Source organism: Petromyzon marinus, chromosome 47 (genome assembly GCF_048934315.1).
Source record: "Petromyzon marinus isolate PM22_M1 ecotype Great Lakes invasive population chromosome 47, UKy_Petmar_22M1.pri1.0, whole genome shotgun sequence".
NCBI lineage: Eukaryota > Metazoa > Chordata > Hyperoartia > Petromyzontiformes > Petromyzontidae > Petromyzon > Petromyzon marinus.
The window spans coordinates 5,314,636-5,336,949 of record NC_133713.1 but is presented as its reverse complement, the minus strand read 5'-3'; the positions used below and the strand labels follow the sequence as shown (position 1 = coordinate 5,336,949).

The window sequence follows — 22,314 nt, the reverse complement described above, 5'->3', positions numbered from 1 at the left end:
CGGCAGAGGAGTTCGTCCTACCGTGTTTCAAGTCTGCTTTATGTTCGCGGATGCGGTCCGAGATATGTCGTTTGGTTTCTCCAATGTAGCTACTACCACAGAGGCACTTTAGTTTGTAAACGCCCGGGTACTGTATGTCTGGAACAGCATCTTTTACAGATGGAACTAAATCACGGATTTTATGTACTGTGTTGAATCGGACCGGTGATATATAACGACTTATTGTTGGTAGCTTAGCTGATTGGAGAATATAGAGTTTATTGATAACATTAAGGTAATTTATATTTTAGTTTTTTATTGGTTCACTATATAGTACTGTGAATAGCTCAGATGTGTAGGCCTTGACTTCAACATAGTCATTTCTGTGACCAGTCACTAGCTAATCACTCAGTTATTTCAATGCTAAATTCGCCTAGTTATTTCAATGCTAAATTCTCCTGTTTGATTTGTACTAAGTGCCTCGGTGAATGTGTATGCTCTGACTTTAACGTAGCTATTTCTGTGACCAGTTACAAGCTAATCACTTAGCTATTTCAATGCTAAATTCTATGCTAATTCCTTTGTCAAGGGGTGCCTCTGCGGATGTGTATGCTTTAACTTAGCTATTTCAATGCTAAATTCTATGCTAATTCCTTTGTCAAGGGGTGCCTCTGCGGATGTGTATGCTTTAACTTTTAACATAGCAGTTTCTGTGACCAGTCACAAGCTAATCACTCAGCCATTTCAATGCTAAATTATATGCTAATTCCTTTGTCAAGGCGCTTTGTTTCCTCTCACACAGCTTAAAGGTCGTGATCTGAACGTGGCTCTTTCACTCCAGCGCTGTCCTACCAGACAGTCTCGTCCCTTCACCTGATGAAGGCCGCTTGTGTTGTGGCCGAAACGTCGTGAGAATATTATTGTGTTATTTTATTTTATCAATTTATTATTTTATTCTCATTCTACGTGACTTTACCGAAAGAACCAAAGAAGATACATCGAAACTGACAGGCAAATCATCTGAAGACAGTGAGATGTCTTTGATTAGAGAAACCAAGTGAGCCGAGTTAAGTCCAGCTGAGGTGGACTTGCCCGTGAATGGAAACAAGGTCTCAGAAATCGTGCCAGTTTGTAGGTGGGTGAGTTAATGGTGGAGACAATGGGATGGAGCGGTGTACCTTCTTTTTGGAAGGCCATAACATCTGGATGGTCTAGCAGCAGAAGGTTTTATAGAGAGCAGCATGGTTGGTTCGATGAGGGAAGTCGAGTTAGTGATGACATTGTTGGTTTTCCTAAGGGGCCGTCCATGAATGACGTCACGCACCTGGGGGGGGGGGGGGGTCAGACTTTTGTGACGATGTGTGACGAGGAGGGGGGTTGAGAAATGTGACGTCACATCAAAATGCGCAACTTTAAATAAATATAGACAACACGTTCTACTTAATTAAATAGACTTTTTAATAAATTATTTCTCCTACGACATCAGAGTGCAGCGCCACATTAAATACGCACTACAATAACAATAGTTTAAAGCGATTTGAAGCATGTTTTATTTTCAAAATGGAAATATAGTTTTTTGGGGGGGGGGGGGGGGGCAGAGCGTTGTGACGTCATATTTGAGGGGGGGGGGTCTGACTTTTTGTGACGCCGTGTGACGAAGAGGGGAGGGGGGGGTCAAAAATCGTTCAAAATCGCGTGACGTCATTTATGGACGGCCCCTAACCAGGCGGTTGGTAGGATCTCTATTGATTTTGGTATAGCTATTGGCGATATATATGGCACTCGTTTGATGTGCCTCCCCGTTCTCAGAAATGTTTGTTTTCATGGGCGGCATCGGGCAGTAACATGTTTCAATGATAAGCGAATTGCAGCAGCGAGGCATCTATTAAAGGGGCCCTAAAATCAGTTCGACGGCCGAGTCACGGGATCCGAAGTTGCCCAGGTAACCCATCAACAAGCGACGCACGTGGCAGCTCCCACCTCTCACTTACCACCACACACAACCGCAGTTTGTCTAAACACAGGCCGGGCCGTGTTTATAAAGAGACGCGCGCGGCGCTTGAACAGCCACACGGAAGCTCACACGGCGACACAAAGGAGGTAAGACGAGGTGAGCCTGACATGGCACAGAGAGAATGTCCGTAGTATAAACACCGTTCAGCCAGCGAAAATAAGACGTCTTAGTAATTCGTGCGGTTGTCAGATCTCAACTCAAATAATAATGATGATGATAATTGTATGTGATCACCATTTTCATTTCGTCTGTCAATCCAACTTGGTGGATGAAGGCCACCCCCACGCCGTATCGACTGCAGGTTTTTTTTTACCATACTTCACCACCCTGGCTCGTGGGCGGGGGTTGCGAACTGAGGACCGATTCAGATATCATAATCCAGAACCAGGGATCGAACTCAGCTCGCTAGGATTATAGCGCGGTGTGCTAATCACGGCCACCGCTCAACTCCCTTGTTTATATAATACGTACAGTGAGGGAAAAAAGTATTTGATCCCCTGCTGATTTTGTACGTTTGCCCACTGACAAAGAAATGATCAGTCTATAATTTTAATGGTAGGTTTATTTGAACAGTGAGAGACAGAATAACAACAACAAATCCAGAAAAACGCATGTCAAAAATGTTATAAATTGATTAGCATTTTAATGAGGGAAATAAGTATTTTACCCCTCTGCAAAACATGACTTAGTACTTGGTGGCAAAACCCTTGTTGGCAATCACAGAGGTCAGACGTTTCTTGTAGTTGGCCACCAGGTTTGCACACATCTCAGGAGGGATTTTGTCCCACTCCTCTTTGCAGATCTTCTCCAAGTCATTAAGGCTTCGAGGCTGGCGTTTAGCAACTCGAACCTTCGGCTCCCTCCACAGATTTTCAATGGGATTAAGGTCTGGAGACTGGCTAGGCCACTCCAGGACCTTAATGTTCTTCTTCTTGAGCCACTCCTTTGTTGCCTTGGCCGTGTGTTTTGGGTCATTGTCATGCTGGAATACCCATCCACGACCCATTTTCAATGCCCTGGCTGAGGGAAGGAGGTTCTCACCCAAGATTTGACGATACATGGCCCCGTCCATCGTCCCTTTGATGCGGTGAAGTTGTCCTGTCCCCTTAGCAGAAAACACCCCCAAAGCATAATGTTTCCACCTCCATGTTTGACGGTGGGGATGGTGTTCTTGGGGTCATAGGCAGCATTCCTCCTCCTCCAAACACTTCGAGTTGAGTTGATGCCAAAGAGCTCCATTTTGGTCTCATCTGACCACAACACTTTCACCCAGATTCATTCAGATGTTCATTGGCAAACTTCAGACGGGCATGTATATGTGCTTTCTTGAGCAGGGGGACCTTGCAGGCGCTGCAGGATTTCAGTCCTTCACGGCATAGTATGTTACCAATTGTTTTCTTGTTAACTATGGTCCCAGCTGCCTTGAGATCATTGACAAGATCCTCCAGTGTAGTTCTGGGCTGATTCCTCACCGTTCTCATGACCATTGCAACTCCACGAGGTGATATCTTGCATTGAGCCCCAGACCGAGGGAGATTGACAGTTCTTTTGTGTTTTTTTCCATTTCCGAATAATCGCACCAACTATTGTCACCTTCTCACCAAGCTGCTTGGCAATGGTCTTGTAGCCCATTCCAGCCTTGTGTAGGTCTACAATCTTGTCTCTGACTCTTTGGTCTTGGCCATGGTGGAGAGTTTGGAATCTGATTGATTGCTTCTTAGGAGCACTCCCTTTAAGAGTGTGCTTCTAATCTCATCTCGTTACCTGTATAAAAGACACCTGGGAGCCAGAAATCTTTCTGATTGAGAGGGGGTCAAATACTTATTTCCCTCATTAAAATGCAAATCAATTGATAACATTTTTGACATGTGTATTTCTGGATTTTGTTGTTATTCTCTCACTTTTCAAATAAACCTACCATTAAAAGTATAGACTGATCATTTCTTTGTCAGTGGGCAAACGTACAAAATCAGCAGGAGATCAAATACTTTTTTCCCTCACTGTATGTGTGGACTATAATTTCCGAATTTTAGTTTTCTTTCGGCCTTGCTTTGCGAGTGCTTGGATGACAATTTACACCACTGAAGTGCCTCTTTATAGTCTGGAGAGGCCAGTCGTAATTGATATTGATGACTGTGAGGGATGGAAACGACTTGGGGAGGCTTTCGTCCAGCAGTAGATAGATCATGCCCGAGGATGACAATTTATATTCATTTACTTCTTCGTTTTCGACATTCAAACGGTAAACATAATAACGTGTTGCAGAAACAAAAACAACGAAAACATTTTTTTTCGATCCAATTTTAAAGACCACGTTGTTGTAGAATCCCCGGCGTTAGCTGGTTGAGTCGCCTGGGGCTGGAGGCAGCCGTCAAAGTCGGAAATGTCAAGCGAAGACGAGAGGGAAGACGAGAGGCGGAAGATCTTGGCGCAGATCATGGAGCTCGGCAAATGGAAGGGAATCTTCCAAGCGCAGGGGTAAGCGCATCGCGAACGAGCACCACCGCCGTTCCAATTCACTCTTACGCTTTGAGCCGTGTTCGTCGGTCACCATCTATCCACTGTTGGATGAATGCATCCGTCTTTATTTTCGACATTTGTAATGAGGCACATCACGACCATCAAAGGCACCTCGGAGCGCGTTTCATATACTGTAAATAACACGTGTGCACGAAGGTACAACACTCAGTGTGCATGGAGTACAATCCATTAGTTTTAAATGTTTGCACAGTATGCTCTTTGGTTCTTTCGGTAAGGTCACGTAGGTAGAAAATAAAATCAATCACGACGTTTCGGGCGCAACACAAGCGTGCTTTCCCACCTGATGATGGACGCTTGTGTTGCGCCCGAAACGTCGTGATTTATTTTATTTATTTTTACCTCCGTGACTTTACCGAAAGAACCAAGGAGTGTGGATTCCTGCAGTCACGAAAGCTCCAAATCAAGTTTGCACAGTATGTATGTTGAACTTATTTCGCACCGTACGTAGCCGACCGTGCTGATCGAAGGTGCGAGTGATAAAAAAACCACATAGGCAATGTACAAATTCAGAGATAATCACCAGGCCGCTCCTGTAGTGGTCGACTCGAGAGACTGGTAGTGTCCATGAAAGATGACCGACTCACATTGTCCCGTGTGAGATGCGCACTATTTGTCTTACAGACCAAGCCCCAAGGAGGATCTCGCAGAAGACGAAGCAGTTGGGACAGAGGTGAATGCAGAAAATGGCTGTTAGACGTTGAAGCAGGCAATTGTTTTTTTTTAACACTGCCCATAACACTCTCATGTATTGCGTACTGTGTTACACGGGACACTTTTTTTTAGAACTGCGTTTTGTGTTTAGTTTGTTCTCGTCCCCAACCCCGCACCTCTGATTTGCAAGGCTGGCTACGTACGGTGCGAAAGACGTTACACACACATATACATATATATATCAATGTCCAAATAGCCGTTGCATTGAGCTGAAGATGTATCCTGCAATGTGAGAAGCCAAGTCTTCACCCACTGCAGAAACGGTTTCCAGCTATGTAGGTAACAGATTTATTCGCACATGGAGATGGAGAAACTCATTTGCAAACAGTAACACACACACAGATCAACCAGTTAGACACATCAACCAGTAAGACACACCAAATACCTGAAGTTAAACAGACAACAACGAGCAACGCAGGCGATGTAATCATTCAAATAGACTGAAATTTTGATTTAAAGCTTTCGTGACTGCAGTAATTCATATTCTTAGCTCTTTCGGTAAAGTCACGTTGAGGGGAAACAATAACCCCGTTCAAGCGTAGCCAGAGGTTTCTCTCGCTAGCTGATCAAAACAAACATTTGATCTACGCGAACCAAACATTTCATCAGTGTTTCACTATGGAGAATCAATATTTACTTTGCTCAAGTCATCTTCCAGCACAATCTGCGCAGCCCACAGGTGGCCAACCAATACGAGATGATAACGTTACACCAGGTTACATATTTAACGCCGCCATAAATAAAAAAAAAAGTTGAGTTTGAGGTAATGGACCTTGTTCACAACGCGTGGAGAGAGAGGCCAAAGAGCTTGCACATGATGTCAATGTTTATTTAAAATACGTCAGAGCCCGTTCGGTCCAAACGTTTTATTTTTCGACAAACTCCTGGGACACAAAACGATACAGTGCACATGTAAATACCGCGGCCAACACATCTAACGTTACATCAGAGAAAGCTAAAGACAAAATTCACGATCGACAATGACGACGAAGTGCAGTTCATTCACGTGTTTGTAATTTGCTAACAGGATATCTATCTTATAATGTGACAAAGTTGTCAAATTATAAAAGTCATACCCTCTGGTTCTTTCGGTGAAGTCACACGTAGTTAGAAATAAACTCAAATAAAACAAATCACGACGTTTCGATCGCAACACAAGCGGTCGTCATCAGGCACAGGAGTCACGTGATAAATGCCGGAATGTTTTGGGGGACATGTGATCTTGCATCGCATGTCTGCGATTGAAGGTGCTGGCTAGGGGGGAGAGGCCTTCACGGAGCAGTGGATTGATCACGGTTGATGATGAGGATGATGATGTTGCTACTGAGGTGCTTTGGGTCACACTATCAAGGCGACGCGCAGAACGCTGCAAGTAGCCAAGGATGAGAAGAGATGGAGATCCAAGACCGTCAGTCCCCATGCAATCATGATGTTAACTTTGGTATAAAGTTTAAAAAAGACGCGGAGAATTGCATAAAAACTGGCGCCGACTCATGTTTCACGCTCGCCTGGGTGGTGATGGTGGTGGTGGTGGTAGTGGGGGGGTGTTTGGGTCGATCAGGGACAAGAGATCCGTCACTGTGCGTGCTTCTCTGGTTAGAGCGAAGAGCCTGAGGCTGGAGCGGAGCAGGAGCAGGGGGCCTCTGCTTCACCTCCCGTGCTGGACGCGCGCTGCTTCCTCGAGGCCTCGTGCGTTTCCAGCCGCAATCTGCAGTCCGCCGCACTGGGAGGGGAGGCCATCGGCTTGCAGACAGCCTCGGTGAGGTCGCCCTTCGGGGCACTCGGAGCAAGAAGTCACGCAGAGTCCTTGGGGACGCACGCGACAAACGCGTAACCCGCCCGTGATGCTCGCTGGAGAAGCGGACGATGTGTCTCTATCTATCTGTCCCTCCACATAAAACAGATCGCATATGCCATCAGCCTTGTAGCTTTCCAGGAGTGCCGACATTTCGGCAACATTGGTTCAACGCAAGCGAACTGCGCGCCGGTTGCGTATTTCACAAGCAGAGTCAGGCTTGTTTGACTCGACGACTTGTTTGTAACAGGCAGGGATGCTCTCTTTGTTCAAATGTGTTCAGATTCATGTCGGTAGATGCGGTCGCTTCTGCGTCATAAATCAATCCATGGTGGTGCTAGGTAACCGTCGTAAATGCGCATCCTCGTAAATTGGACCCTCGTTAACCAGAGTGCGCCTGTAATATAATCATTACGTAATCAAATGTGTCGAGGAGAATATAAATAATCAAAATATATAAACGTCTCACCACGTTAAACAAAGTCTTTTGTACACATCCCATCAGCCTCGCGGCCTTCTGAGAAGGAGCATATGCTGACATTGTTTCACGCAAGAACAATAAGAATAATGACGATGTCCTTGATTTATTTATCCAGAAAAACCTTACCGAGTCGCCGACTCGGTTTGTCCATTTTCTCTGTTGAGCGTTTGGCAACCCAGAGGTCATCTTAGAGTGCATTTAGGGCACAGCGACACATTGCTGATCTCGCCATAGAGCATAAACCACCACCACCAGCACCACCACCACCACCACCAGCACCACCACCACGTCAACTCCGGTCATCCTCGCAGCAGCGGCGGCTTTTGGCTGCCAGCCATCGAACAAAGATGATGGTCACCTCATCGTGCGCTTTCAGATGCGCTTCTGCGGCCGTCTGGAACGCTCTTCCTTCTGATATTAGGAAGCCACTAGAAGCTACGGTGCACTTTCAAAATCTAAATTGAAAACTCTCTTCTTTAGAACTGCTTTTTGTGTTTAGTTTGTTGTCCTTCCCCTGCAGCTCCGATTAGCACGGTTGGCTATGTACGGTGCGAACGAAGTTCAACGTACATTACGGTGCAAAATTGGATGACACATACTACCCTGAATTTTCAGTTAATATTGAATGTAAAGCAAGAGCAACTCAAATATTCTGTTCTTCCCAGGAGCTAAAGAAAGTGCTGTTTGGGTCCCCTGCCATCGCCTTCCCATTGGCGTGGAAGAAATCACGGTTCCTGTTCCGAGAACCAAGGTCGCCACTTGGATACGCACTGATCACGGACAGGGTAAGTAGAACACCCACTGATCACGGACAGGGTAAGTAGAACACCCACTGATCACGGACAGGGTAAGTAGAACACCCACTGATCACGGACAGGGTAAGTAGAACACCCACTGATCACGGACAGGGTAAGTAGAACACCCACTGATCACGGACAGGGTAAGTAGAACACTCACTGATCACGGGCAGGGTAAGTAGAACACCCACTGATCACGGACAGGGTAAGTAGAACACCCACTGATCACGGGCAGGGTAAGTAGAACACCCACTGATCACGGACAGGGTAAGTAGAACACCCACTGATCACGGGCAGGGTAAGTAGAACACTCACTGATCACGGACAGGGTAAGTAGAACACCCACTGATCACGGGCAGGGTAAGTAGAACACCCACTGATCACGGACAGGGTAAGTAGAACACCCACTGATCACGGGCAGGGGCAGCAGTGACGAGCAACACGACAAGCCACGGTTGCAAAACCTACGTCCTGCACAATCGAACCACAATTCAATTCACGCGACCCCCGCTACAATTCACACGACCCCCGCAACAATTCACGCGACCCCTGCTACAATTCACGTGACCCCTTTTACAATTCACGTGACCCCTGCTACAATTCACGTGACCCCTGCTACAATTCACGTGACCCCTGTTACAATTCACGCGACCCCTGCTACAATTCACGTGACCCCTGTTACAATTCACGCGACCACTTCTACAATTCACACGACCCCTGTTACAATACACGCGACCCCTGCTACAATTCACGTGACCCCTGTTACAATTCACGCGACCCCTGCTACAATTCACGTGACCCCTGCTACAATTCACGTGACCCCTGCTACAATTCACGTGACCCCTGTTACAATACACGTGACCCCTGTTACAATTCACGCGACCCCTGCTACAATTCACGTGACCCCTGTTACAATTCACGCGACCCCTGCTACAATTCACGTGACCCCTGTTACAATTCACGCGACCACTTCTACAATTCACACGACCCCTGTTACAATACACGCGACCCCTGCTACAATTCACGTGACCCCTGTTACAATTCACGCGACCCCTGCTACAATTCACGTGACCCCTGCTACAATTCACGTGACCCCTGTTACAATACACGTGACCCCTGTTACAATTCACGCGACCCCTGCTACAATTCACGTGACCCCTGTTACAATTCACGCGACCACTTCTACAATTCACACGACCCCTGTTACAATACACGCGACCCCTGCTACAATTCACGTGACCCCTGTTACAATTCACGCGACCCCTGCTACAATTCACGTGACCCCTGCTACAATTCACGTGACCCCTGTTACAATTCACGCGACCCCTGCTACAATTCACGTGACCCCTGTTACAATTCACGCGACCACTTCTACAATTCACACGACCCCTGTTACAATACACGCGACCCCTGTTACAATTCACGTGACCCCTGTTACAATTCACGTGACCCCTGCTATAATTCACGTGACCCCTGTTACAATTCACGTGACCCCTGCTATAATTCACGTGACCCCTGTTACAATTCACGTGACCCCTGCTACAATTCACACGACCCCTGTTACAATACACGTGACCCCTGCTATAATTCACGTGACCCCTGCTACAATTCACGTGACCCCTGCTACAATTCACACGACCCCTGCAACAATTAACGCGACCCCTGCTATAATTCACGTGACCCCTGCTACAATTCATGTGACCCCTGCTACAATTCACGCGACCCCTGCTGCAATTCACGCGACCACTTCTACAATTCACACGACCCCTGCTACAATTCACACGACCCCTGCTACAATTCACCCGACCCCTGTTACAATTCACGTGACCCCCGTTACAATTCACGCGACCACTTCTATAATTCACAAGACCCCTGTTACAATTCACACAACCACTTCTACAATTCACGCGACCACTTTTACAATTCACAGGACCCTTACTTCAATTCACATGGCCCGCGATGCCACGTGACACAGCTTTTGGCTGGAAAAGACAGCAGTTATCTCATCTCCATATATATAAAAGGGAAATTTGTGATTATGTGTGTCTGTTCAAAATGTTTAGCGTACTTCCCGACATGCAACAAACTTGAAATTTGCCATGTGGGTCCTTTCCAGACTGTACACCATGCTAAAATTATAAAAATACACTTTTGTTTTTTTGGGTGGAAGCGTAACGCATTGTAGTGTAGTGGTTAGCGCTACGCCGCACTACGAACCCGGCGACCCGAGTTCGATTCCCGCTCACGGCCACCACCGGTCACGATTATTTGAACAGATCCTGGGCCTCCCCTAGGTCGACTCAGCCTCAGCCTCAAACACGTAACTGGTGTGTGAACATCGCCATTGGGGGGACAAAGGCGGCCGGGCGTGATGAATCCAAGTCCCCGGGCGAAGTCGGGTAGTTAAGCTGGTGGAATACAAGTGACGTGATTTCCTCACATGTCATAATTTAACGTTTTTTCTCGGATCATCCCAAGTGTTTGTTCCTGGGCTCAATGTGCGTTTTTTTCTTTCCCCCCCCCCCCCCCCCCCCACGGTTGAGCCAGTGATCGAGAGCACACCTCCATAGCCTTGTGTACGATCCGCCATTCTGTTCGCACAGGCTGGTGCAAGGGGCGTACAGATGGTGGTGCAGGCGTACATCGTCAAGCACCTGCTGTTCACGGCACACGGCCACGACGCCGACGACGTTCAGCGGTAGAGCCGCCAGCGTCCACGCCGGCGGCGTTCGCCGTGCGCCTGCATACTGACCTCGGACCTCGCGACTAAACCGGGTTGTCGTGTGTGGCAGATGGATGGTCACCAGTGACTGCACACGCACACACACACAAACAATGCAGTCAAGGATCCCAGGAGGTAGAGGTGGGGGGTTGGGGGAGGGGAGGTGTGATGCCTTCGCCCATTGAGACCCAGAACACTGGAAATGTATTTGACATTTACCAGGAAAATGAGATTAACAGTTTTTTTTTTCAATCTTAAAATTTTGGGACTTCCATCCCACACCCCATTCACTTGGGGAGTTTCTAGATCCACCTCTGTGATGACGGTGGTGGTGGTGGCGGTGATAATGGTCGTGGTGGTGATATTCATCGTGGTGACGGTGGTATTGATGGTGGTGGCGATGATGAAGATGGTGGTGATATTCATGGTGGTGATAATGAAGGTGAAATTAATGATGGTGATGATGATGATGATATTTGTGGTGGTGGTGATGATGATGGTTGTTGGTGATGGGGATGATGATGACGACGATGATGATGACGACGACGACGATGACGATGGCCAATCCCTGCACCCCACTCCCCCCAATCTGCGCAGCCTCACGTCGGTATCCGCTCGCGACCAGAGCCGGGCTCTGGCGGAGGCTCTGGCTGACGCTCTGTGCAAGAGCGCTGGGGGCGGCACCACGTGCGTCTGCCTCGCCACCCCCGACGACTACGTTGTCGGGGGTGGCGGCGACGTCGTCACCCCCGACGAATACTGCTCCGACAAGGTCACCGAGACGGTGAGTGGGGCCCCCTCTCTCCGGAGCCACCAGCGCCACCCCTCCCACCTCTTCGAGGCGGCAACTCTGCCCTCGGTGCCCTTGCCACGTATGCGGTCCGTACGTTGAACTTCTTTCGCGCCGTACGTAGCCGACCCGCGCCTATCGGAGGCGCGGCGCTCGGCGGCTGCCGGGGGAGAGTTGCGCCGGGGGCCGCCGCTCTTGCACCTTCGCCCACGTCACGCGTACCGATGTCTTGTCTCGGGGTCGCACGGACAGGCGGGCGCGCGAGCCGACGTTGCGAACGTCCGGGTAACGTTTTTTGTTTAACTCACGGAAACGAGGTTTCAGAAAACCCGTGCCGGGCGGCCTGAGAGGCCGCGTCAGCGGAGTGGCTATCGATGCCGACCTCCACTGGGCCGCCCGGTGTCTTTTACAAATACGGGGAGGGTTACGTGCGCAGACAGCGTTGCAGCGTATACCATCGTTGTACCATACGCCTATGCTCCCAATGCCTAGGTTTATTTGTTTTTGCTTTGACAGCTCACGCTGGCGAGCGTGGCGAAGTGTGGTTACATGAACCCAAAACGACGCACGCACGGCGTCGGAAGGCCCTCATCCATCAGTGGATTGCAAGGGGCTGTCACCGCCTTATGGGGGCGTTGACCGACGCTCGATTAACACGCCGCCCGCCTTTCTGAGAGGGAAAATGCAATTCCTAAAACGCGGACACGGTTTTCTTTGACGCCACGGCTTTGGCTTTGCTGCGTTCGCGTTCTAATCATCGCCGTTACCGTCCCTGTGCAGCTGCGAATATTTGAATTTGCCGAACGAGAAGACCTTCTGTGCTTCCTGAAGAGACATCTGTCCTGCGTACGACTCGCATGCATCGTTCACATTGATCACTGACCCTCCTGAGCTCATTTGCACACCCGTATTATTATTATTATTGTTGTTGTGCCTATTTATTAGACTGTCGTGGCGGGGTGATTGATCTAAAATCCCATGGTGTTCTGCAAGGGCTAGAGAGCTGATATTGAGCAATAATACAGTCAATGCAATTATAGTTCAGGGGGCGATGGCACAGTGGTTAGCACGTTGCGCACTGAACCCCTGCCACCTGAGTTCGATCGCTGGCCATGGCCAATGGTACCTGCCTGGACGAGTTTTGACATCCCCCTGTTCAAACCCACACTGGCCAACGTGGTGCTCTTCTTTCATATGGCCAATGAAGAGCAACTACTGTTACCGATCATCTCGAAGGGATGTAGCCATTCCATTGCTTTGTTGGAGAGTTGGTCAAATTGCAGATTCGCCAAAACCCACCCGCCACATTCAGGTTTGTATTTGGGGCAGCGCGAAGTTACACGCTTCACGACTTGGTGTCCGTGGTTTGTGCCGATCTGGTTAAGCGCTGCCCGCTGATTCTGTGGATGAGATGGAAGCCGGGCAGTGTGGTTGTCGCCGTCAAGCAGCTCCCAGTGTGGCCAACGCAACGTGGCGATGCCTGCATCCGGCAGTGCACTGCCAGTGGCTGAACCTTATTATTGAAATGACGCAATGGAGAATGCACACCCACAATTGGCCGTGCCTCCCCATAGAGCCTTGTGGTTTAAATGTCAACGGTGGAGGCAGCAGCAGCAGCAGCATGAGCATGAGCCTGCCCTCGTGCACAGTCTGCGCAACTGGTGCAGGGCAGCGCTTGAATGACCTGCAGCCGTTGCTGCCAAGGTCCATCACCACGGGCGACATGCTGGGTGGGGGTAGGCCCTCATCCAGCAGTGGATTGTCCAAAGGGCTATAGATTTAACATTACATTTTACATTACATTTTACTTTACTTCCTCCACCGTACATCCCGGGGTTGATTCAGCCACACGCTCCTCCGCTGAGATCTCTTGAGATCGACGCATCGTGCCCCACTCAGCTGTAACCGCGCTCCAGGAGACCACGGTGCACATCGTGAAGTCCGTCAGGGCGTGCCGGGCGGGCTGGTCGCTGTTGCCCTGCACGTGACTCTGTGGCCGCGTGGGCTGACGTCCATTCACAATGACGTTGACATGTTTATCATTAATCATTCATCTCTCTCGTGTATCCGGTGCTATTAACTGTGTGAAAATCACGTGTAAAGGCATTCGCAAAAAAAAATTGACAACTGCGCTCCAGGCTTCGCACCTGGGGTGACCACCGGGGCTTTAGGCTGCACAGCATCCAGGCTCTGGAGATCTCTGCCCTTGGAGGTTGGAACTCGCAGTCAGTGGAGGCTTCTAAGACCCGGCTGTAGACCCCATCAGCTGTTTAACACGACCTCATTTCACTCTCTCTCTCTCTCTCGTTCTATGTCTGTCTCTTAGTCTTTCTCTCCCCGGTTACTTCTCACTCATTCCTTCCTCCGTTACATGCACGGCGCTCCGATATGCATTGTTTAACGGCACCTTATACATCTAAATCATCATTATTATTATTATTGTTGTTGTTGCGTATTGATAGATATCAAATAATGTTCTTTGCGTTTTGCAACCGAACCGCATCCATCACTGGTCTCTCTCCCCGTGGTGGCGGCGGTGGTGGTGTTGGTGCAGTTCCAGGATTTCGGAAGCCACGGTGCGATCCTGTTTCTGTACAGCGCCCTGCTGTCCCATGGCGTGGGAAGGTGAGTCCCACGGGAGGCACCGTGACGAGCCGACCTCGTCCGTGAAACAAAAAAACAACGTCTCGGGAAGCGGCCCCTTCTTCACAGCGCATTGCTCTTAAACTACCGTACAAAGTCAAGTCGGTCACGTAAATAGAGTAGCGGGGCCGTCCATAAATGACGTCACGCGATTTTGGACGATTTTTGACTCCCCCGCCCCCCCCCCCCTCGTCACACGGCGTCACAAAAAGTCAGACCCCCCCCCCTCAAATATGACGTCACAAAGCTCTGCCTCCCCCCCCCCAAAAAAATTATATAAAACATTCTTCAAATCGCTTTAAACTATTGTCATTGTAGTGCGTGTTTAATGTGGCGCTGCACTCTGATGTTGTAGGAGAAGACATTTATTAAAAAGTCTATTTAATTAAGTAGAACGTGTTGTCGATATTTATTAAAAGTTGCGCGTTTTGATGTGACGTCACATTTCTCAAACCCCCCCCCCCCTCGTATCACATCGTCACAAATGTCTGACCCCCCCACTAAGTGCGTGACGTCATTTATGAACGGCCCCTAACAAATGCTGGACCGTGCCTTTGATGTGTTTGGGTCGACTATAGCAAAGAGATTTCTTTGGAGGAAAGTGCACGGCTAAGCCGATACCAACGCACAGTTAGAAGTAATTGTGTAACGTGGATTCTATGTCCCGTGTCACACGGTCCAGGGTACTGAGCGACTGTGACCACACTGCATCCCATCTCCTGCAGCTGCATCAGGGCAGCTACGAATGCACACAGGTAGTATGGAACCACACGCAAAGAGATTAGAAACACGCATCATCTTTTCCCACTAATCGGTCCGTCCCGGCACCGGTGATCTACACTTTCCTCGCACATGAAGGCAAAGGCTCGTTCATTGATTTGGCCAAACATGTAACACGGCCCTCTCCTTTGAGAGATTCGGTGAGGATTTTCTGTGCAAATAAATTGCATTGTTATTTTGCTATAATTATCGGTTTGTGACCAATATTTAAAAGGCGAAAGATGTATTTGCTCTGAAGATAAACCAGAGTAAAGTAGTTTAACATCGTAGGCTTTCGCGACCAATATTATCCATAAGAGGTTTTTTTTGGGTTAGAATAGCGTAAATTCTCGCTGTCGCCTGGTAAAGCTGGTTGTAATTACCAGCAAAACGTCGTACTCAAATTGTAAATGTTGTAGGCTTTCTATACAACACACCGGTGTGCTGAACTAGTAACTAATTGGCATGTTTTGTTTACGTGATGTACCTTACTAATTCGCTGTGTCGGGTGGTGGCGGGTTTAACGACACATTGATATTCACACTATCTAACCCAACAAAAATCTCTATTATGCAGAGTGAAGTAATATTTAAAGGCTGGCCACACAAAACAACTGGCTAGGCCTCCATGCCCCCCTCATCAAATCACCGGGAATCCACCCGGTCTCGTAAGAGCCACAATAGCCCTCGGATGGGTGACCACCATGCAGCAGCAGGGTCGTCAAAGGCGACTGTGGGTCCGTGCTGCATTCTAAAAGGAACCCAGACGCCACATTGGCACAACTAGACATGACGCGGATTCCCACTGCAACATCCCCGGGCCGTGCCGACACAGGCGCTGGTCCTTCTGGGCTCGCTGGTGTAAGGGAGCTGCGTTGCTTTTCACCCTGGCCGCCCTCGGAATTAGTCGTGGGATTGCGGGTCAACGCAGAAAGGGGACGCAGTCAATGGCATCATTCGCATAGGTCAACAACAACAAAAATAATGGCAGAAATGTTTTTTGTTTTTGTTTTAGAAATTGGCTTCGCGTAGCCGAACCTTAACCCAAGCCTGCATTTACCGCCCAAAATATAAATAAATATATAAACATACTATTATATATATATCCCCCCGTTATCCATCATATCATAATAACGCCGTTGCATTCGGACAGTTTATAAATCACGAATGTATTAACGCCGTCGTCATCATCGTCGTCATCGGTCGCTGTCGATCAAATTGCAGATGAAGGGCTCTCCACGCCGTCACCCAGCACGACGAGCACGTTTGGCTATATACGGTGGTGCAAAAGAAGTTCGTCATACATGTTATTCCTTGCCAGGGGAGTGTCTGCAAAGGTCCGGCCGCAATGACCTTTCTCCGTGTGCAGGCCCTGGTAAACCTGCTACTAACAGGGCAGGCGAGTCCGTCTGTCGTCAACGGAGACGCGGGGCTTGGCTGGGATGGTGAGCAGCAGCATCGGCAGGGTCCCCAGAGCCGCAGTGAAATCGGATTCTTGCGCTGGAGCAGGGAAGACCGTGAACCAGAGACAAGCCGACAGGTCGGAGCATTTTCACCCCCAACACTGCCAATACTGCGGTTGGTCAGCCAGTCCCTTTAATGCCACCACGTGAGAGCTCAACAACGACCACAATATTCTTGGTTCTTTCGGTAAAGTCACATAGAAGGGAAATAATACAAATAAAACAATAAAATTCTCACGACGTTTCGATTGCAACACAAGCAATCATCATCAGGTGTAAAAACCACAGCAACAGTTGCTGTCCGTGGTGCTAACGTTAAGAAAAAAACGCCACTTTTTTCAAATGTTCTTGCTGTGGTTTTCACACCTGATGATGATTGCTTGTGTTGCAGTCGAAACGTCGTGATAATTTTTTGTTGTTTTATTTGTATTATTTCATTGTTTCCCTTCTACGTGGTGACTTTACCGAAAGAACAAAGAATATGAATCCCTGCAGTCACGAAAGCTTTAAATCGAAACGACCACAATGTTTATTTTTCGTGTGATATTTCATTGGCAGTAGTGGGCAAGCGTGGTGAACGGGCATGGTGCTGGACACCCACCCCCTCGTGTCCCTGTGCCGGCTTTCATAGGTGCTCGCTAACAGCACTCGTCCCTTGCCCCCCACCCCCATCCTCTTTCTTCGCCTTTCCTTGTCCTTAAAAAAAAAATCCACGCTCCCGTCTGTTGTCGCTACGTGAGTTGGGGCAATGAGCCCGCAGTGAGCACCGCGCCTCGGGCTGCTGTGCCCTCTTCCCTTCTTCTTCATGGCTTGTGCTCTTCCCTTCCTCCTTTCGTACGGCAGCGGACGTCGATGCAGAGCAACGACGTCAATTTCACACTCAGGCCGGTCGAGCCAGATAATCGCTATACGTTGCACGCTCTGCTCTGGATGGCCACAGTGGCACGCAGGAGGGTTTTAAATTCAAAATGTGCGCATCAGGTATCCGCATCTGCCGTGGTTTGTGCGGATGTGGTTTAGGGCGGAGCGTGAGCCTTCGTGGAAGATCAGAACCGTCACAGAGCTCGCACCGTCCGCCAGGGCCCTTGTTAAAATAATAAACTCAAACAAGCGGCACTTGCCCCAACAGCCTGTTAAAGGCGACACGCGGGGTTTCTTTGCCTTTTGTGTTCCCCGCAGGTCGGCAGCATGCTCAAAACCCCACGCCTGCCCGTGTGGCTGTGCAGCGTGAACGGGCGCCTCGGGGTCCTGTTCTGCGGCAAGCGCTCGCTGCTCTCCCACTGGCGCACCGAGCACCGCTTCAGTCTCTACTACTGCAGCGGCAGCGCGAGTCAGCGCGGCACCGTGAAGCTCACGCTGAGTACGTCCTCCCTCCACGCACGCCGTCGCCACGCGTCACCTACGCGCCTCCCGGTTGTAGCACGTTTGGCTACGTGCGGTGCAAAAGGCTAACTCCACCGCCCCCACCATATTCTGTGCAATCAGAAGTTTATTTTTCCGAGTAAAGGACATTGAGATAAAAAAAGCTTTGATTTAAAGCTTTCGTGACTGCAGTAATTCATATTCTTAGTTTTTTCGGTAAAGTCACGTTGAAGAGAAACAACAAAATAATAAAATATATATAAAACAATAAAAAATTCTCACGACGTTTCGACCATAACTCAAACGGTCATCTTCAGGTGTGTTGGTTTGCATAAATTTATTTTTAAACGGCGCATTTACTTATTTATTTTAAAAAAAGTAAGCCATCTGGCTTCCATGAGAGATTCGTTCATGAGGCTATCCACATATACAAGCACAGAGACAATTTCAACCGAGAGGATGGATTCTATCTTAGCAATCATTGGAAAGATTTGATAAACCATTTCAGTTCTTAATTGATTGTTCACGCTTACAGTGGCTTTCAGACAGCATACATTATAAAACATTTCTTCTCCCCCCTCCTCTTTTAAAAATATAGATGGACTAGTCCTGGGCAAACTGCCAAATCGCTGCACGTGACGCTAACGTTTTTTATAAATAAATAAATGCGCCGTTTAAAAATACATTTATGCAAACCAACACACCTGAAGATGACCGTTTGAGTTATGGTCGAAACGTCGTGAGAATTTTGTATTGTTTTATATATATTTTATTATTTTGTTGTTTCTCTTCAACGTGACTTTACCGAAAAAAAACTAAGAATATGAATATAAAAAAGCTCTTTTTGAATGGCGACTCAGCCATCAATTCCATGATTACAGGTTTAAAAAACAAACAGCTTGATCATAGCAATTCTATTGTATAATTACACTCACACTTCAATGTTTGTGATCTCAATAGAGTCAGTTTAAATGAGGACAGAGATGGTAGAATGGAGATGCCGTGTCCAGGCTCAGGACTTTCGCCTTACTCTTCTCTGCTGCCTTTAACCATTTCAATCTGTCCCAGTGTCTGAATACAGAAACTAAACAATTAATTTTTATTTTACCAGGTAAGGCCCACTGAGCTATACGGCTCTTCTTCAGAAGCGACCTGGCCACAAATGATAGCTCAACGAAGTGGCTTATCACGTGGAAATGTATAGCAGCCAAATACTCTAAACGCACGTTAATTCTCAATGTGGAGGGGAAAAACCCGAAGGACCTGGAGAGAAATCCATGCGACCACAGGGAGCACATGCAAACTCCAAATATACAGCAGCAGCAGGCGTCAGGGTTGGGATGGAACCCACAACCTCCTGCACACCAGGCGAGGGAGTTAACATCTCGTCAACTCTTTGGTTTTTTTCCGTAAAGTCACGTAGAAATAAGAAACAATAAAATTACATCGTAGCGTACGACGTTTCGATTGCAACGCAAGCAATCATCATCAGGCATAGAAGAGCTAAATTTAAGAGAGAGAGGAAACACAGAACCGCAGATATATATACACAGACACCTAAGTGTAGGGAGTTAACACAGAGACACAAAGAGAGACACAACGTATGGAGCACAGAGAGACAGGGTCTCCGTGCCGTGGCCTTGGCATGTAGGGGAGACAAAGAGAGATGGAGAAGCACATCAAATCGAACAAGATTTAGTAAAATTTGATGTGCTTCTCCATCTCTCTTTGTCTCCCCTACATGCTAAGGCCTCGACACAGAGACCCTATCTCTCTGTGTCTTCATACGTTGTGTCTCTCTTTGTGTCTCTGTGTTAACTCCCTACACTTAGGTGTCTGTATATATGTCTGCGGTTCTGTGTTTTCTCTCTCTCTCTCTCTTAAATTTAGCTCTTCTATGCCTGATGATGATTGCTTGCGTTGCAATCGAAACGTCGTATGCTATTATGTAATTTTATTATTATTTCTTATTTTCTACGTGACTTTACCGAAAAAAAACCAAAGAGTAATTCCTGCAGTAACGAAAGCGCCAAATCAAACACCTCGTCAACTGTATGTTGCTCCCTCATCTCTGCAACTTCTTTATATTCCTGGCCCGATGATGCTGGATGGAATTACCAGCGAAACGTCGTACTCAAAAATTGTAAATGTTGTGGATTCACTCTTCAACACACCGGTGGGCTAAAGCAGTGAACTATTTGTCTTTTGTCAACGTTACACTTTTTGTTTACTGATTGGCCGTGTCAGGTAGTGGAGGGTTACGACACATTTATAAATAACGCAATCTAAACCAAAAACGTTAATTACGAATAAAACAAAACGTATCCTCTTCCCCACAATCTCACGTCACCCTTCGTGTACAGCATCTCGAGATGCAGTCCCATTTAGATGCTTCACAGTTACAAATTGTATTGTGATTATACTGCGTACCACCACCTCCTCCATTTATATCACGTCATTACCATATCATATATAAGGTTAGTAAGTGTGTAACAATTAACTCATCGATTAAAATTGACGTGCAGTATTACACTCACTATAGATTCATAATTAGTTTACTTTGGGTTAGATTACCATGTAGGAACAATGTTAATTTTAAACTAAAGCCCTCCACCACCGACAAAGCCAATCCAATCAAGTTGTCACGTCATAGGAAGATTTGACTTGGTTTAGCAGTAAACTGGAGGAATGTTGAAAAGTGAGCAAAGTTTTCACAATTTTGTGTAAAATTGTCAACAAAAAAAATTTGCATTATTTTCAGTGCTGAAGAACTTTAGTAAATGGGCACAATCCTTGAAAGAAAGTACACCATGAAGTGTGAAAATGTATTAAATTGTGATGTAGTCAAATGTTATATGCATATCATTTCGCATAATCTCATTATCACTGCCACCATCAACATCCATGGTCCATCTCCTGCTGGATGAAGGCCTTCTCCTCCGCTTACCATAATCATCATCATCATTAGAAAATCGGCAATATCTTTTAAACATCATGCAGGAAGCCACAATTCCACTCAGCAGAGTCATGATATAACCCACGTTGTCACATTGCTGTCGCCTCCGTCTCCACTGTATCCGGTGTTTCAGACACCGCGCCAGATATTCATTTAAAGCTGAAGTCGATCTAGGGGAGGCCCAGGACCGGTTCCAGATATTCCCCGCCGATCTTAACCGTGAGCAGGACACGAGCTTAGATCACCGCGTTCACGGCACGGTGCGCTGACCGCACACCGCTCTGTCGTCTCGCCACCCACGTGACAGACACGCACTCGCACCAGTGGGAGCAGGGACGGTGGCAGGAGGACGGGCGCACGGAGAGGACGGTGCCCTCCCTGGAGCGGCTCATCCATACCCGGTGGGGCGGCACAACCGTCGACTGGAACGGCACAGAACCATTCTACTGACGGCGGCGGCGGTCGCGGTGAAGTTATGGCATCCCGATTATTTTTATCCAGTTGGATTCGATGGCCCGAAACTAAGTTCAGCAACATACGTACATCCTTGAAAGAAAGTACACCATGAACAACATACGTACATACATCACAACAAGCAGAATGACTTGTGTGTGTGAGCAAGAATCGACGAATCCAGCTCTGAACTGTGATGTGTTTGTCATGCAATGGAAGTATAAAGTAACATTTCGATTTAAAGCTTTCGTGACTGCAAGGATTCATCTTCTTTGGTTCTTTCGGTAAAGTCACGCAGAATGAGAATAAAACAATAAAATAAAACAATAAAATTCTCACGACGTTTCGGCCACAACACAAGTGGCCTTCCCCAGGCGAAAGGAGCAAACCCGTCGTAGCTCTGTAGTCCCGACGGGTTTGCTCCTTTCGCCTGGGGAAGGCCACTTGTGTTGTGGCCGAAACGTCGTGAGAATTTTATTGTTTTATTTTATTGTTTTATTCTCATTCTGCGTGACTTTACCGAAAGAACCAAAGAAGATAAAGTAACATGTTTGCCCTTTAGTATGTTTTTTAAAAAAAAATACATTTTGAATTTGTGACAATATTAGTCGTATTCATTGTGCATATCTGAACGTTCTGTGTGATTTAAAAACAATCTCGTGTTTGATAGACGAGAAGTTTAAAGTTCAATATTTTAAACTTTGATTACATTCTGTGTAACAAAAAATGCATTGTGACATTAAAATCAAGAAACTTCGAGAATAACATGCGATCATGTCAGAATCACAATATATGTATATGCATGCATGTTTACAGATTCCATTTGAATAAAATTACATCTTTAATTAA

General features: G+C 47.4%; 1 protein-coding gene across 3 annotated transcripts; it reads left to right on the top strand.

Moving 5' to 3' along the window:
* The first annotated feature begins 1,634 nt into the window (after positions 1–1,634).
* LOC116952452 (inactive ubiquitin carboxyl-terminal hydrolase MINDY-4B-like) lies at positions 1,635–22,314 on the top strand. 3 transcript variants are annotated; one of them, XM_076074322.1, is made up of 13 exons: positions 1,635–2,079; positions 4,318–4,471; positions 5,156–5,204; positions 6,846–7,004; positions 8,187–8,306; positions 10,922–11,016; positions 11,638–11,824; positions 12,611–12,676; positions 14,385–14,455; positions 15,156–15,228; positions 16,601–16,771; positions 17,874–18,054; positions 21,337–22,314. In XM_076074322.1, the coding sequence occupies exons 2-13, from the start codon at positions 4,377–4,379 to the stop codon at positions 21,561–21,563; spliced, it is 1,494 nt and encodes a 497-aa protein (XP_075930437.1). In that variant the 5' UTR covers positions 1,635–2,079; positions 4,318–4,376; the 3' UTR covers positions 21,564–22,314. The 3 variants fall into 3 exon arrangements, with proteins under 3 accessions (XP_075930437.1, XP_075930436.1, XP_075930438.1); XM_076074321.1 differs by having other exon boundaries at positions 1,635–4,471; XM_076074323.1 differs by having other exon boundaries at positions 1,636–4,471; positions 21,320–22,314.